Raw genomic sequence first — 17,091 nt, forward strand, 5'->3', positions numbered from 1 at the left:
GCAGGCGGACTCCCAACCACTGTGCCACCAGGGAAGCCCACAAAGTATTTTTTAATCCTCTTTTATGGATGTCTATTCTAGAGTTTGACTCATTTTTCTAGACCAGTTTTAGCATTGTTTCATGACAGAATTACTATATTTATATAATGTCTTGATGTACTTTACCAGATGAGGGTAACCCAGAGACTTTCCTGGCGGTCCAGTGCTTAAGACTCTGCCTTCCACTGAAGGGGGCATGGGATCAGTCCCTGGCTGGGGAACTAAGATACCACATGCCGTACAGTGCGGCCAAAAAAAAATAGAATGTGACTCTCCAGATGTATATAACTCAAAATTTTTTTCCACTCATAGTTTCCATCCCTTCTGTCTTCCTAGTGAATTTTGGTGAACTTTGACTCCGAATATAGCTTAACGTGATGGAAGTTACAATTTTTTAAAATCTATTTGCGTTTAATTGTATCAAAAGGAATAATTTCCGCCCTCATTGTAAAACTGCTCTCTCTTTTCTTTAAAAATAAAGCTATAGGGCTTCCCTGGTGGCGCAGTGGTTGAGAGTCCGCCTGCCAATGCAGGGGACACGGGTTCGTGCCCCGGTCCGGGAAGATCCCACATGCCGCGGAGTGGCTGGGCCCGTGAGCCATGACCGCTGAGCCTGCGCGTCCGGAGCCTGTGCTCCGCAACGGGAGAGGCCACAACAGTGAGAGGCCCGGGTACCGCAATAAAAAAAAAAAAAAAAAAGCTATATATTTTGTTTTTGTTAGAGTGAAATTAAGCATTTAAGTGATTATGAAGGTGTTGATTCCAGCAAAAGACTGGATTAAAACTGCAAGACAGTTCAAGAGTAAATATCCCAACAAAAGCACAGTGTGAACAATATTGAAAAACTCAGGACAGAGTTAAAAGAGAAGTGGGATGTGATTAAAAGGGGGAGCAGAGGGAATTTGATGAGGAATTGATATCACAATGAAAATATACACAAGCATGTTCCAAACGGATGAAAGACGTCAACCCACACATGTAATTAACTCAACATTCTTTAAGCAAAGAAAATACATGGGAAACAATAATGAGCTACACTATGGTCTAAAAATCAGAGTGAATATCAAAGATTTTAGAAAATGCAAAGGCCAAATAAGCAAGAAAATGCTAATTGGGGATGTCTAAACATAAATAAGATATAGATCAACAGAGCACCATTTTTTTCTTTTTTTCTTTTTTTTCTTTTTTTTTTTTTTTTTGCGGTACGCGGGTCTCTCACTGTTGTGGCCTCTCCTGTTGCGGAGCACAGGCTCCGGATGCACAGGCTCAGCGGCCATGGCTCACGGGACCAGCCGCTCCGCGGCATGTGGGATCTTCCCGGAACGGGGCACGAATCCGTGTCCCCTGCATCGGCAGGCGGACTCTCAACCACTGCGCCACCAGGGAAGCCCAGAGCACCATTTTTAAAGTGGTCAAAAGTCATATCAAATCAGAATTCTATACCCAGCATCGATATTGCCCCAAATTAAGATTCTTTGAAAACTTAAAGTAAAGCATTTCATTGTTAGTAGTCTTGAATTGGACAAAATACTAGAATGAGTTATGAAGTCCAAAGGAAAATATCTCAGATCAAAAGCCAGGAATGCAGGAGGAAATGAAAAGAAAAGAAAAGAATAATTTAGAAATAAATATAAGTGAAGTTTGTTTCATAAAGCAATTCTGGAACTCTCTCATGGAGATTAAAATACATGTAAGAATTAAGATGCATGACAACAGTAACAGAAAAGTCAGGAAAGTTGAATGGAATTAAAAGTGTTCTAAGGTATTAGCATTTGGGAGATGTGGTAAGAGCAATTAACTGGATTAGTCTATATTAGTTAAAGGAGTCAGAATTTTATCACTAAAGTAACTTCACAAGTTCTGTATGTGACTGCAACTAGCAAGTTTATAGAGAGAAAATGTAAAAATAAAAGAATTAAATTATAGTGAAATAAAGACAGTAAAGAGACTGTTTATGTCAGAGGGTAGGGAAGGAGTAAGATGGTTGAAATAATCTCGAATTTACCAGTAATTAGGTGAAATGTAAATGTACAAAATATTGAGTTCTTTTCAATGATTCTGTGATACAGACTTCATAGACTTGTGACCAAATATTTTGGACATTCTTTTATTGATAAACATTTATACAATCTGTAGTTTTTTTTATGAAAACATAAGTTGTGTGGAAATTTTAGCATGTAGGAACGTCCATAACTTTTTTTGTAGAAGGTATCCATACTGAGTGAAAAAGGAAACATTAAATTTTTGATAGAAAGTACAAACAGCACCCCCATTCACAAATGTATTAAATTTTTCATATAGTATTTCATATTATTCAATAGTGGCTAATATTGTCAATAGCCCCAAATTCTTGTGTTTGTGTGGAGAGATTTGGGAATCTCTCCAATGCCTCTGATCTGAGATAGAGTGTGTCCTCTCAATTGGGTTGTCTCCTGATTGGGTTGTCCACCCTCTTCCCCTATAAAAGGGGGAATCAGAGGCAGAATCACTGCACTTTCCAGCAAGACACAGGCTGTCTGCATCTCAAGGGTGGGCCCAAGGACAGCTCTCAGAAGATGGGGGAACCTGAATGGACCAGTTTTCCAAGCCAGCCTCTTCTGGTGAGTGTGGAATCCATACCGATGGCAAGAGTGTACATTAGGATGCTGTTTTCTTCTGTAAAATCTAATTTAGCAGAATTTAGCTCCAAAAGCAAGAAGGTATCTCATTGAAAGTTATTTCCCAGGTGTTAATGTTTCTTAAGAAATAGTCAAGATAGTGTATATTTTTGTATATGAAGTTTTTTTGGTTAATACATGACATGTGTGGTGCGTGTGTGTGTGTGTGTGTGTTTTAACCAAAATCACTAGGTAGTGGAAGTAGTATTTGGCCCTAGAGTGTTTAAATTGTTCTCCTCTATGGACAATTATTTGCCCACAATGTGTTTGGTCTTTTTTTCTTCTTTTTAAAAAAATTCTGTTCTCTGCTTCAAATAGGGCTCTCCAGTTTCTTTGTCATCCATCATTGTAGTTAATTTCTTTTTCCTACTCTCCCTTCTTACTTCTATTCCTCCCTATTCCGCTCCTTCCCTCTCTGTCTTTGTGTTGGCCTTGCTATAGATCATAGCACCTAATTATACCTAACGCTATTACTAGACATTCCTTAGTCTATAACCCTTTTCTCTCACCAAGATTAAAATAATCTAGGGCAATGACTTTGTTAAGTTAAATTCCGAGTAGTGTGTTTTAGTACACAACTTGGCATATAACAGCTGCTCTATAAATAGGCAGATCATTTTTCTATCAAACATTTTTCTATCAAACATTTCTCTATCAAACATTTCATTACATTTTGAGTAATGAAAGGGGTAGTATTAATTATAATGTCAGGACAACAGGAATAAAGTGAGTTTTATGTTTTCCCTTTAAAAAAATATCTTCGAAGACAGAAGTGTGAGATTTAAAAGGAAAGGTGCACTGATTAGGTTCACAGTTTAAACAGATTATTGTGAGGAGACTTAGAATGGATCACAGAGAGAAAGGATTGAAATCTTTGATTGCAGTCCACCCCAAAACAGACTAACTCATTTTATCATTGTAGTTGTGTGCATTTATTAGAAAAATTTGGAAAGTAGTTTTTGGAGTTTGCATAACTTCTCTTAAAAAAAGATATCTGAGCACCTTGGAAAGCCAAAGCACTAAATGACTGTATCAGTGGAAACATTAAAATTCTTATTATCCTCTCTTCATTGAGTACCCAACTTAGTGAGAAAAGCAATCTCAAATAAGTACATAATATGCCACATAAAATTAAAAAAATTTACACAGAGAAAATGTAAGATTAATTTTGATATGGGAACAGGAAAGGTAATTCTGTGGCATTTTGTAGGTCAAATGAAAGGTGCTCAAGAATTATTCAAAAGTTGGGAATCTTCAGGTGGATTCAGGAGGGCAAATGGATGGCTAATTGGTATGAGAATGTGGGGTGGTAGGGCATCCAGAATGCCATTCAGGGGCAAATGCGATATTACTTCCAACAAGTGAGTTTGTGGAGACATTGAGATAAGGATGAACTATTTGGGGAATTGGCTGGTTCAACTTGGGACCTGGTCACAGTGAGTTGGGTCATGGATATTATCACTGATCTGGTGGGTAGGCAGATGGATATTTGGGTCTTAGAGTTGAAGCCAGATCGGTGAATCTGTGAGCATTTCTAGTTCATTAATGGTATTTGAAGGCAGGGGAACGGATGGGATTGCCTAGAAGAAGGTTTGGTTGTAGAACAGATGTGAGAGCAGGACCGACTTCTAAGAAGCATCAATTGTTGTGTTGAGATAGTAGAGAGAGGAGTAGGAGGAGGGGAGGATGGGAGTCAGGGAGTAAACATTGTTATTTACAGGGCTTCTCTGGTGGCGCAGTGGAGGAGAGTCCGCCTGCCGATGCAGGGGACACGGGTTCGTGCCCCGGTCCGGGAAGATCCCACATGCCGCGGAGCGGCTGGGCCCGTGAGCCATGGCCGCTGAGCTTGCACGTCCGGAGCCTGTGCTCCGCAACGGGAGAGGCCACAACAGTGAGAGGCCCGCGTACCGCCAAAAAAAAAAAAAAAAAAAAAAAAAAAAGTTATTTACAGTGGAAAAAAGGAACTTTATAATGAGAATGTGGCCTTTCTAAGTTACGTTATGAGCAGGAGGATATTTGAGTGAAGATGGGACTTGGGTTTGAAAGAAAAGTATTGGAGTGTTGAGAGGTACATGATCTCACTGAAGATGAAGCACTAAAGAACTATGAAAACGAGGTGATTGCATGTCTTAAAGCAAAGTAAAAAAGAGATATAAAAAAGTTTAATGTCTTGGTATTCAAAGAACCCTGTGATCTCTTTGTCCAGATAGTGTTGGATTAGGGGGTACCAGCATGTGCGGAGTTGACAGTGACAGGGGTGGTAAGAGGAAAACATCCTCAAAGGAGGATGGTGGAGGGGAAAGTCTGGAATTGGTACTGGGCAATGACCTGGAGCTTCCTGTCCCTGACTCCTATCTGTTTGATGTCCCAGGCTTCAGTTCTCAATGTGTGGTGCCGGTACTAGCAGCATCAGCGTCAGTTGGAATCACCTAGAAACGCAATTTCTTGTCCCCACCCCAGATTGACTTGCATTGAGATCCGGAAATCTGAGTTCTAACAACCCTCTGAAAGACTGTGACGCAGAGTAAATTGAGATTCATTTCTCTAGGGAGACAGGAGAGTGGTTATCCAAACGAGCTGAGGACATCCTCCACGACCGGCAGTGGTTTCATCCCCCACTTTATTCAAATGGTACATTTCGTTTTGTTTTCACAGGGGAAGCTCAAAAGAAATATGATGCCTGAGACGTTGGAGAAGAAAAGACAAGATCATTTAGCCAAGGCCAAGCAGAGACATCGTGAAGGAACTGCACTTCCTATGAGGCTGACCAGCTGCATTTTCAAGAGGCAAGTCATGAAGATAACTTCTCATCCTGACAATGCAGTCAGGCGCCGTCGATGCGAGGGGACCTTGGAGAAGCCCCAGCAAGCCTGTGCCTTCAGGAGACTGCAGGGGCTCCAGGTCTACAGCCCTGAAGGAGAACCTTTCAGCACGTTGGACAGCGCAATTATTTTCGGAGTAATTGCCCTGCGTGGTGCTGGTGAATCCCTGGGCCGTGCTGGTGCCGGGTCTCTGCACACCAGCCCTGAAGCCATCACTACCCAGTGTTCAGACGGGGCAGAGATGATCCCAGGATTGGGTCTTTTCCTCCCACAGACCCTCTACAGGCAACGAGTAACATATGCAGATATTCGCCGACAGGCTCGGAAAGTGAAAAGAGCAAGGGAGAGACTGGGTATGGCCTTGAGGGCAGACAGGCTTGCCAGGGAGACAGAGAGAGCCAGGAGCCCTGAGAACTAGGTGAAAAATGGACGAGACTGTCCTGAAGAAGCCGAGTGCTGCGGCCCCTGGGAAGTGGTTCACTGCAGGACAGCCCTCCGTTCTACTTGCCTCTAAGTGTCAACCATGTTTCTGGACTGAGATGTTTTGTTAGATTAACATTGTACTCTATTAAACTCTTGGTAGACAAAAACGACAAGAGTAAACGTTTTTGTGAGTGAGAGATTGGGTTTCATGTGACAAGAAAAATGATTTTTCCTTATCTTTGTACACTTCAATCTCTGTCAGGATTTCTCTATTGAATTCTACAGAGGTAATGTAGTCTGGGGGGATTATTTAATGTTTTTGGTTATAATATTTTCTTACATTGCTTACACTTAGGCAAGAAATGATACCTACTCTAGAGATTATTTTTTAATATTAATGCTATAAAATTTTATTAAGCTTGCTTTTTACTTCTCATTTAACATCTTTTTTTTGTCATTGTGTCAAATGCTAAATCAGACATGACTTTTTTTTTTAACATCTTTATTGGAGTATAATTGCTTTACAATGGTGTGTTAGTTTCTGCTGTACAATAAAGTGAATCAGCCATACACATACATATATCCCCATATCCCCTTCCTCTTGCATCTCCCTCCTACCCTCCCTATCCCACCCCTCTAGGTGGACACAAAGCACCGAGCTGATCTCCCTGTGCTATGCGGCTGCTTCCCACTGGCTATCTATTTTACGTTTGGTAGTGTATATATGTCAATGCCACTCTCTCACTTTGTCCCAGCTTCCCCTTCCCCTTCCCCATATCCTCAAGTCCATTCTCTAGTAGGTCTGTGTCTTTATTCACGTCTTGCCCCTAGGTTCTTCATGAACAATTTTTGGTTGGTTTGTTTGTTTTAGATTCTATATATATGTGTTAGCATACGGTATTTGTCTTTCTCTTTCTGACTTACTTCACTCTGTATGACAGTCTCTAGGTCCATCCACCTCACTACAAATAACTTAATTTCGTTTCTTTTTATGGCTGAGTAATATTCCATTGTATATATGTGCCACATCTTCTTTATCCATTCATCTGTCGATGGACACTTAGGTTGCTTCCATGTCCTGGCTATTGTAAATTGAGCTGCAATGAACATTTTGGTACATGATGCCTTTTTTTTTTTTTTTCCGGTATGCGGGCCTCTCACTGTTGTGGCCTCTCCCGTTGCGGAGCACAGGCTCCGGATGCGCAGGCTCAGCGGCCATGGCTCACGGGCCCAGCCGCTCCGTGGCATGTGGGATCCTCCCGGACCGGGGCACGAACCCGTGTCCCCTGCATTGGCAGGCGGACTCTCAACCACTGCACCACCAGGGAAGCCCCATGACGCTTTTTGAATTATGGTTTTCTCAGGGTATATGGCCAGTAGTGGGATTGCTGGGTCGTATGGTAGCTCTATTTTTAGTTTTTTAAGGAACCTCCATACTATTCTCCATAGTGGCTGTATCAATTCACATTCCCACCAGCAGTGCAAAGGGTTCCCTTTTCTCCACACCCTCTCCAGCATTTATTGTTTGTAGAGTTTTTGATTATGGCCATTCTGACCAGCGTGAGATGATATCTCATTGCAGTTTTGATTTGCATTTCTCTAATGATTAATGATGTTGAGCATTCTTTCATGTGTTTGTTGGCAACCTGTATATATTCTTTGGAAAAATGTCTATTTAGGTCTTCTGCCCATTTTAGATTGGATTGTTTGGTTTTTTGATATTAAGCTGCATGAGCTGCTTGTAAATTTTGGAGATTAATCCTTTGTCAGTTGCTTCATTTGCAAACATTTTTACATACTCTTTTTAAATGTACTTTTTAAAGGTTCATTTTTTTCCCTAGAACTTGATTTTGAAAATATTATTGATGAGTTTGCTTCTAGTAAAACAAAGAAAGTAAAATTTTCATAAATTCTGGTTGTTATAAATAAAATATTTAAATTTAAAATAATATTTTACATCCTAATATCCTTACATTTCAACTTTTCAATTTTTTTCAACTACTTTAATGATCTGGGATGGGAAGGCACATTGTCAGTGGTCAATAAATATTACTTGACTGGATGGATTTGTATTTTGCAGTGGGAGGACGCCATAAATTATTTGGATTGTAAGAGGACAATGTTATTGCACTTTATGGGATTTAAAAACTATGCAGGTTTTATCCTAAGTCTCTTTTCTCTCTCTAGTGGAGGCATATGAGACATGGGGGTGAATAAATACACCAAGCTTGATGTTTATAGTAAGAAAAAATCCTATTGTGGAGATCACAACTTTACCCACTTACTTTAGAAATATAGGATTCCTGAAGGTGACTGTATTTTAGACCAACATGTAACACTGTTGCAGAAACAGATAAAGCCTTGCACAGATCTTCTTCAGAAAGAACTTTAATTCAACCATTATAGATTTATAGGTCCTAATAACTACGAGGAAATGGAGATCCAACCTTTCTCTTTGTCTATTTCAAGTTGTTGCAATCAAATACAAAATGTTGACAACCCATTGGCTACTGTGTCAGATGGGGCAATTGCCACAAGTAATGTTTCATAGCAAACCACTCATGAAACTAAGTGTCTGAAAAAAATGAGGCTTGATTGTTGCTGCTGAGTCTGTGGGTTGGCTGGGGCAGTGTGCTGATCTTGGCTGGGCTCACTCATATGACCACAGTCAGCTACAAGTTGGCTAGGTGGCTGATTATGGAAAACCTCAGCTGGTATAATAGGATTACTAAACTGTCTTCCATATGTTTCTCACATATGTCCAGCAGTTTATCCTGGGCATATTCTCATGGCAGAGGCAGGTATGCAAAATCAAGCAAGATTAACCATGTAAAGGGAAAAAAGAATGGCACACTCACTTTTGAAACCTCTGAGTCACACTTGCTAATATTCCTTTGGCCAAAGCGAGTCTCAAAGCCAAGTCTGAGTCAGAGTGGGAAGGAGTTACAAAGTTGCAGGGGAAGGGGTGTGGAGACATGGAGACACGTCTTGAGGCCACTGATGCAATCAATCTACCTATATTGGCTAAATGTAAGAGCTGTGCAATCTCATTTCAATATCCCTTAGAACTGTCACCGCTGTACTGAACACTCTGGATAAGCCAAGCATTGAAGACCCACCTATCATAAATGAACCCTTGTTTGTAAACATGTATCAACCCCCTCCCAAGTTGTGGCTGCCACAAATGACAAAAACCAAGCCTCTGACAACCAAGTTTAATGTTGCTATCAAATTGTCCAACACATGATTATTACTGAGCCAATTGAATCCTAAGTGGTAAGTTGATTCAAAGTAAATATTTAGTCTCTTCTCTGTGTCCCCAAGAATTCCTGAGGTCAAAGGAAGAGAAGGCAAGGGGCCAGGGGTCTGGAAGAGGAGCTCTGTTATCAAGAGCTCAAAGCCCAGCTCAGCCACCTACAGCTGTGTAATGCTGAGAAAGGTACTTAAGCTCTCTGGGTCTCAGCTTAAAAAGGAGAGAATTCATTCATTCCCTCATTCATTCAACGTATTTATGGAGAACCTACTAAATACAATTCTCTGTACAGATGGAGTTCAGAGTTTGTTGGAGACACCCCCCCAAAAAAAGGGAAATTATAGTACAGGACTAGAAAGCATGAAGTTGTACAAAAAGAATTAATAAACAGAGTGCTAAAGTAAATAGATTTGGGAGGTTAAAAAAGGGAGTTCTCAAGTCCTGTGTTGATAGCAGAGCCCAAGAAAAAGAAAGACTTCTCTTCTTTCCTGGCAAGGACTCAGCCAATAAAAGCCTTGGACTCTTTGTTTACTATAGCCCTCTTAACTTCCTTTTCCTCTCTTTAAAAAAGTTCTCTTTCCCTTGCTGTACAGGAACTTGCATGTGGCTCACCACACGTTGCATATTGCAGACCCTGAATTGCAATTCTCCACTGATACCAAATAAACCCATTTTTGCTGGAGAAATATCTGACAGTCTATTTGTTTCAGCTCAACAAAGCCTTAGGAGACACACAGAGATGATATCTAATCCTACTTCAAGAGATTCAAAGAATAATATAATATAGTAAATCAACTATACTTCACTTTTTTAAAAAAGAGAGATTCAAAGAATATTTCCTAGTGGAAGTGATGACTAAGCTGAGACTCAAAGAGAGGATAACAATGAATCAGATTTTGAGGAAAAATGTCATAGGAAGAGGGAATGGCAGGTGTAAAGTCCCAAAATAAATGTTTCCCTTCTGGCTTTAAAGACAAGCTGAGCTATCAGCATGGAAAACAGAAGAATATTCTAGAATATTCTAGAACATTCATGAGTACAACACAAATCCCCTGGGGATCTCATTATAATGCAGGCTCTCTGTGCTCTAAAGCCCGTGAGCCACAACTACTGAGCCCACACGCCACAACTACTGAAGCCCACGTGCCCTAGAGCCCACGTGCTGCAACTACTGAGTCCATGTGCTGCAACTACTGAAGCCCGCATGCCCAGAGCCCATGCTCCACAACAAGAGAAGCCACCGCAAAGAGAAGCCTGTGCACCACAATGAAAAGTAGCCCCCGTTCACTGCAACAAGAGAAAGGCCGTGCACAGCAACGAAGACCCAACGCAGCCAAAAAGTACATAAATAAAACAAAACAAAAAGTAAAAAAAAAAATGCAGGCTCTGGTTCAGCAGATCTGGGGTGGCACCTGATGTCCTACTTTTCTAACAAGGTGAGGCTGATTCTTCTGGTCCACAGACTACACTTTGATTAGGGAGCTATTAAAGTGGCCACAGAGGGGAGATCTACCTGTTGAATTTTCACTTCCTTCTTTTTTTTTCAATTGAAGTATAGTTGACTTACAGTATTATGTTACTTTCAGGTGTACAGCATGGTAATTTGATATTTTTATAGATTATACTCCATATAAAGTTATCATAAAATATTGACTATATTCACTCTGCTGAACCTTACATTTTTGTCACTTATTTATTTTACACCTAGAAGTTTGTACCTCTTAATTCCCTTTGACTGCTCCTACTTACCAACATAACTCTTTTAAGTGTTTCTGCCTATACGTGTGTGTGCTTTATGTATCCCCTGAGGCTCTCCTTACAATTTTACTGACCATTTCTATAAAAGCAGGAGCGTTCTTTGTTGAAAGGTAAGGCAGTCAGTCAGAAGACACATCATTTATTGAGGGCTACTCTCTGTGTCAAGCATGTGATAGATGCTGGAGAGGCACTCTTGAAGCCACACATCCATGGACTTAGGACAAAACAAAATGGTAGCCAGAAGTTCTTGGTCCCGCCATTGCACTGCAATCTGTTATCTCCGCAAAACTCTGGAAAGTCAAAGAGTTGCAGAACACAGAAGATAAAACGGTAAGCTGGAACAGGAACTCTTGTTTCTCAGCAGGGCATGAAGCCATGGGGAGACCATCCCACATATCCGTCCATGATCCGAATTTCCCAGAGAGCTCTGGGGCTGGCAGGATCCTGCATTTCCATATTAAGCCGAGAAGAAAAGGTTTCAGAGAAGGCTCCTGCAGGCACCTGCTTTCCTGAAATGTTGTTTCATAGTGTATTTGAAAGCAAGAAAGGACTTTAACCCTGTGAGAGAAATTAGAATCAGAAACAGTGGCAGGATTAGTACAAATGTGGGTCCAGGGATCAGATCTATGTGGGCATGGGTCTTATAAATACAGACAGAGGTAAATATGGCAATAAAAACTAGAAGGATAAACATTTAAATGTTAACAGTGATTACGCCTAGTGTGGCAGGCACTGTTGGCAGACCCAAAAGCTATTCTCAACCTCTTTACTATTGATATTCCCATTCTAGAAGCTAGAAAGCAGAATACTTGTTTTTTCAAATTCCTTTGTAATTATGAGTAGTCATGTGATGCAGTTCTGACCAATTAGGTGAAAGGGAAATCTGCTAAGGGGCTTCTGGAAAAGCTATTATTTCCTATTAAAGGGAGAAGGTTGAAAGGAGAGTTTACCACTCTGCCCCATCCCTCTCCTTCCTGCCTTGAACGTGGTCACAATGTCTGGAACGTGGTCACAATGTCTGGAACTATGGCAGCCATCTTGCAACCATGAAAATAATTGATGAAAAGTCAACATGCTGTCAGTGGAAAGGAAATCTAGGGAGAGCTTAGATCCTTAACAACACCACTAAGCAACAGAACCAATACCAGCAACACCTAACTCTGGACTTCTATTCTTGCAAGAAAAAGAATTTCATATTTATTTAAGCCACTGGATCTTAGTTACTTGTGCTTGGAATACATCAGTGAAAAAAAATAAGACCTTCTAGTGGGGGATGGAAGACCATAAAAATTAAATGAGATGAATAAGGAAATTATAGTGTTAGAAAGTGGAAAGCATGGAAAAGAAAATCAAGACAAGGTGCGTGGAGGAAGCATGAACACCAGGGTAGGGGAATAGGAGGCTGCACAAAATACAGTTGTCAGAGGAAATTTCATTGATAAGAAATGCTTGGAACAAAGATTTGAAGGACGTTGAGGGAAGTGAGGGAGTTGTCCATGCAGGTATCAGGACAAAAACATTCAAGTCATTCAAGAGCATTCAGTTCAAGGTTCCGAAGGAGGAAATGAGCCTGCCATGTTTGAAGAATCTTGAGCAGGCCAGTGAGGGTGGAGCAGAGTGAAGTGAGAGGTCAATTAATAGAAGACAAGGTCAAAAAGGAAAAGAGAGTCAGATCAAACAAGGCCTTGTGGGCCACCAGGAGGACTTTGGCTTTTACTCTAAGGTGGGAGCCATGGAGCGTTGTAGGCAGAGAAGGAATGTGACCTGACTCAGGGGTTCACGAGTGCCCTCCGGCTGCTGTATGGAGAATAGACCAAAGGTAGGGCAGGGAAAAGGCAAGAGAGGCAGCAGGAAGAACTCTTTTGAGGCTATTTCCATCATCCTGGCTAGAGACTTGGACTTGGACCACAGTGGAAGGAATGAAGGGAAAGAGAAGCGATCAGACTCTGGATCCATTTTGAGAAAAAGTCATCAGGATTTGCTGATGAATCAGAGATGGAAGAGAGTGAGAAGAAAAGCAGAGTCAAGGTTAACTTCACACCTTCACTCCCGAGCAATAGAAAAATAGAGGATCCTATGTGGAAATGAGAGGTAGGGGAATCAGAAGCTCATTTGGAACGTGTTACATCTGCGACATCTATCAGACATCTAAGTGGGGGCATTTGGAAGGTGGCAGGTTATATGAGTCTAGAATTCAGGAGAGGGGGCTAAACTGCACATTATTTATAATTTGGGGGTCATTGCTAATAGATGGTGTTTGTAGCCATGAGATTGAATGAGATCCATTGTGTAGAGGAAAATCTGCGCTTCGAACAAAAATGATGCATTGTTAGAGGATACCCCTTTGGGTATTATCTGATCTATGGTGGAGCTATTTTACAATTCTGTAAATTTTAAATAACTGACAGTGATGGAAAATAATTTCATGGAAAAATCTGTTTTCCCTTTACTTGCACTCTCATTTCAATATTATTGAGATTATATATGTATTTAATTCACATATATTAATACATAAGTAATACACATCTATGAATTTTAAATATATTATATAATACTAATAATTATATATGTCTGTATAATTATAATTATATGTATGATTATATTATATATTAATAATTATATATAATAGCTTTATATTTATAATTATGTATAAAATACAATTATGTATAATTTATAGATATTATATATGAAATTTTTATATATTATATATTTATATAATATAAAATTTACATATTATAATGTGAATAATTATATATAATGTCTGTATATTTACAATTATATGTATAATTATATAATATATAATTATATGTTCTATATATTACATATAATTATCAATGAGGAAACCAGGCAGATGTTATAATTGGTTCAAAAGAGAACACAAAGAACATACACATATATAAAGTAGTGATATTATGTGTTATGTATACATTGTGAACACTGTGTACATTATATGTGTGCTATGTATTATGTGTACATTATGTACATTGTACACATTATATGTAAGATGTACTACACATACACGTCTGTTCTTTGCGTTCTCTTGTGAACCAGTTATAACACCTGCTGCTTCCCTCACTGATTAATGAGCAGAATAAAATCCTTGACAGATGCTTATTTTATATCTGTGAGTCATGATTTTGTCTCTTTTAGTTTGCATAGCTACTGAGGGGCAGAGCTGGCATTTAAACCCAGGCAGTCTGGCTCCCAAACCCCCACCCTTAAAGCCCAAACTTTATCAAATAAGTTAATACCCGTGTACGTGTTTAGCTCACAGTAGGTACTCAACATACAGTGCTGTCTAGAACCTGCAGACTCTCACCGTTTTGGAAGTGGAGGGAACGGATGACAGTACGATCCCTGAGGTCTCGGACCGGGAGCTGGGTTTGGTCTTCCTGGTCATGCACCTTCTGTATTCTTCCCGTACCTGAAAGTGGAGACACATCACGGAGAGTTGAATCACTGCAGGGGCATGTGTGGGCAGAGGCATGAGCCCTGGAAGGAAGGGGACTGGGAAGGCGGCAGCTACCTACCTGGCGGTTGAGCAGACAATGAATGAGGAAGATGAAGGCTCCTTGCAGGCTGTTGATGATGGTGAACAAGTAAGCCATGATATTGGCCATGGGTCCAAACTGGAAAATGCCCAACACCCAGGAACACCCCAAGATGAAGATCTGAGCAAAGGCTTTGAATGTCAGTAACCTGGAGGGAAAGATTTGCAGAGGATAAGGTTCTAGGAGGTGGCTGTTGTCCTCATGGGCCACCACTCTCCCAGGTTTAGCCTGAGGCTACCACCATGTGACCCATCACCTGGGTGAGAATAAACGTGGAACAGAGGCTCCAAGCCTAGAGGTAGGAAAATCAAATCCTACAGACGTTGAAAAGGCAATTGGCCTACAGATACACATGGACACAAAGATGTGTGGACACACGTATTTAATGCAATATTGTCTGTAGTAATAAAAGGCTAGAAGGCACTATTTACAATAGACGAGACATGGAAACAACCTAAATGTCCATCAACAGATAAAGAAGATGTGGTTTGTGTATATATATATATATCTCTCTCACATATATGTTGTAAATATATGTATATATGTGTGTATATATGTGTACATTTCTATGTATATACACACACACACACACACACACACAATGGAATATTTACTCAACCATTAAAAAGAATGAAATAATGCCATTTTTATCATACTAAGTATGATAAAGTATGTAAGTCAGAAAGAGAAAGACAAATACCATATGATATCATTTACATGTGGAATCTAAAATACGACACAGATGAACTTATCTACAAAACAGAAACAGAGTCACAGACATAGAGAACAGACATGTGGTTGCCAAAGTGGGGGGAGGGGGAGGGATGGATTTGGGGTTTGGGATTAGCAGATGCAAACTATTATATATAGAATGGATAAACAGCGAGGTCCTACTGTATAGCACAGGGAACTATATTCAATATCCTGTGATAAACCACAATGTAAAAGAATATGAAAAAAGAATATATATATCTATCTATATATAAAATTAAGTCACTTTGCTGTACAGCAGAAATTAACACAACATTGTAAATCAACCATACATCAATAAAAAAAATTTTAAAGGCTAGAAGGACCTACCTGTCCAAGAATTTGGGACACATTAAGTGAACCGTGAAGCCATCATATGAAATACTATGAAGCCTTCCTTTTTATTGGAGGCAAAACTCACATACCATAAGATTAACCATTTTGGCCACTGAAAGTGTGCAACTCAGTGGCATTGAGCACATTCACAACGTACAAACATCATCACCATCCAGTTCCAAGACATTTTTATCACCCCAAAAATAAACCATGTACCTATCAAGCAGCCATTCCCTATTTACTTATCCCCCAACTAAAACAACCCAAATGTCCACCAACAGATGAACGGATGCACACAATGTGGTCCATCCGTATACTGGAATATTATTCAGTCATAAAAAGTAATGAAGCACTGACGCTCGCTACAACGTGGATGAACGTTGAAAACATGCTGCTCAGTGAGAGAAGCCAGACACAAAAGGCCACATAGGGTATGATTCAATTGATAAGAAATGTCCAGAATAGACAAATCTACAGAGATAAAGAGTAGATTATAAAAACTTTTTTTTTTTTTTTTTTTTTTGCGGTACGCGGGCCTCTCACTGCTGTGGCCTCTCCCGTCGCGGAGCACAGGCTCCGGATGCGCAGGCTCAGCGGCCATGGCTCACGGGCCCAGCCGCTCCGCGGCACGTGGGATCTTCCTGGACCGGGGCACGAACCCGTGTCCCCTGCATCAGCAGGTGGACTCTCAACCACTGCGCTACCAGTGAAGCCCCTTGTTAGTTGTTTTTAACCTTAAGTATTGATATGATGTAAGCTACATAATATGTGGAAAACACAAAGTGCAGAATAATATGTACAGTATCCTACCATTTATGTAATGGATATATAAGTATAGAATGTTCTGGAAGGAAGGTCAACTTAAGTAATAATGGCTGCTTAGGGTAGGAGGGATCTGGGGACCCAGGGGGTCAGGGGAGAGATAGAGAATGACTTTGTATGTGTTCCCTTTTTCACTACTTAATTTTTCTTACCATTGTATGTATTAACTTTGTTTTAACTTTTTGCACTAACTTTTAAAAAATAACTTTAAAAAAATATTCAAGAGGAGTGAGGGATTGGACACTGACAGGAAAATATGTAAAGGACGTCATCAGTTTACTGTTGATAAAAGCTAGACAATGTTTGGTTTGAGTAGGTTCTTAAAATGAACTTTAGTTGAATGATGAAGTTAAGAAAACGAATGGCCTATAAGAATATGAAAAAGTCCCACATCTGTAAGATAAAATATATATATATGAAACTAAAATAATGAGATTGTAAATTTCATATATTAATTCAGGAAAACAATAAAAATGATAAACACTAGTGTTGGCAAAGCTGCAGGTAAACAAGCACTATTGTAAATGGAAACATTTTCTGGAAAACGATTTGCAATATATACTAACAGTGTTACAATCCAACCTACTCTGACTCAGGCAATTTCATGCCTATTATTGTATTTTTTTTGAATTTTATTTAATTTATATTTTTATACAGCAGATTCTTATTAGTTATCTATT

The 17,091-nt window shown here is 39.9% G+C and overlaps 2 protein-coding genes across 5 annotated transcripts in view; one reads left to right on the forward strand and one right to left on the reverse strand.

Annotated features, from left to right (window-relative positions):
* The first annotated feature begins 2,594 nt into the window (after positions 1-2,594).
* LOC117311902 (methyl-CpG-binding domain protein 3-like 2B) lies at positions 2,595-5,936 on the forward strand. Its single transcript, XM_033855113.1, has 2 exons — positions 2,595-2,639; positions 5,352-5,936. Exons 1-2 carry the CDS (start codon positions 2,595-2,597, stop codon positions 5,934-5,936), a joined length of 630 nt encoding a protein of 209 aa, XP_033711004.1.
* Positions 5,937-8,313: 2,377 nt separating this feature from the next.
* Positions 8,314-17,091, reverse strand: part of ADGRE1 (adhesion G protein-coupled receptor E1) — a 50,211-nt gene continuing 41,433 nt past the window's right edge. For 3 of the 4 annotated variants that reach the window (XM_033854517.2, XM_073803337.1, XM_033854518.2), the window contains 3 exons: positions 14,483-14,651; positions 14,272-14,376; positions 8,314-11,510 (listed from right to left, as the gene is read on the reverse strand). In XM_033854517.2, the coding sequence (XP_033710408.1) occupies positions 11,505-11,510; positions 14,272-14,376; positions 14,483-14,651 (280 nt within the window). In that variant the 3' untranslated portion in view covers positions 8,314-11,504. Of the gene's footprint in view, positions 11,511-14,271; positions 14,377-14,482; positions 14,652-17,091 lie in introns of those variants that run through there. The other variant, XR_012331110.1, reaches the window with a different exon arrangement.

Source organism: Tursiops truncatus, chromosome 3 (genome assembly GCF_011762595.2).
Source record: "Tursiops truncatus isolate mTurTru1 chromosome 3, mTurTru1.mat.Y, whole genome shotgun sequence".
NCBI lineage: Eukaryota > Metazoa > Chordata > Mammalia > Artiodactyla > Delphinidae > Tursiops > Tursiops truncatus.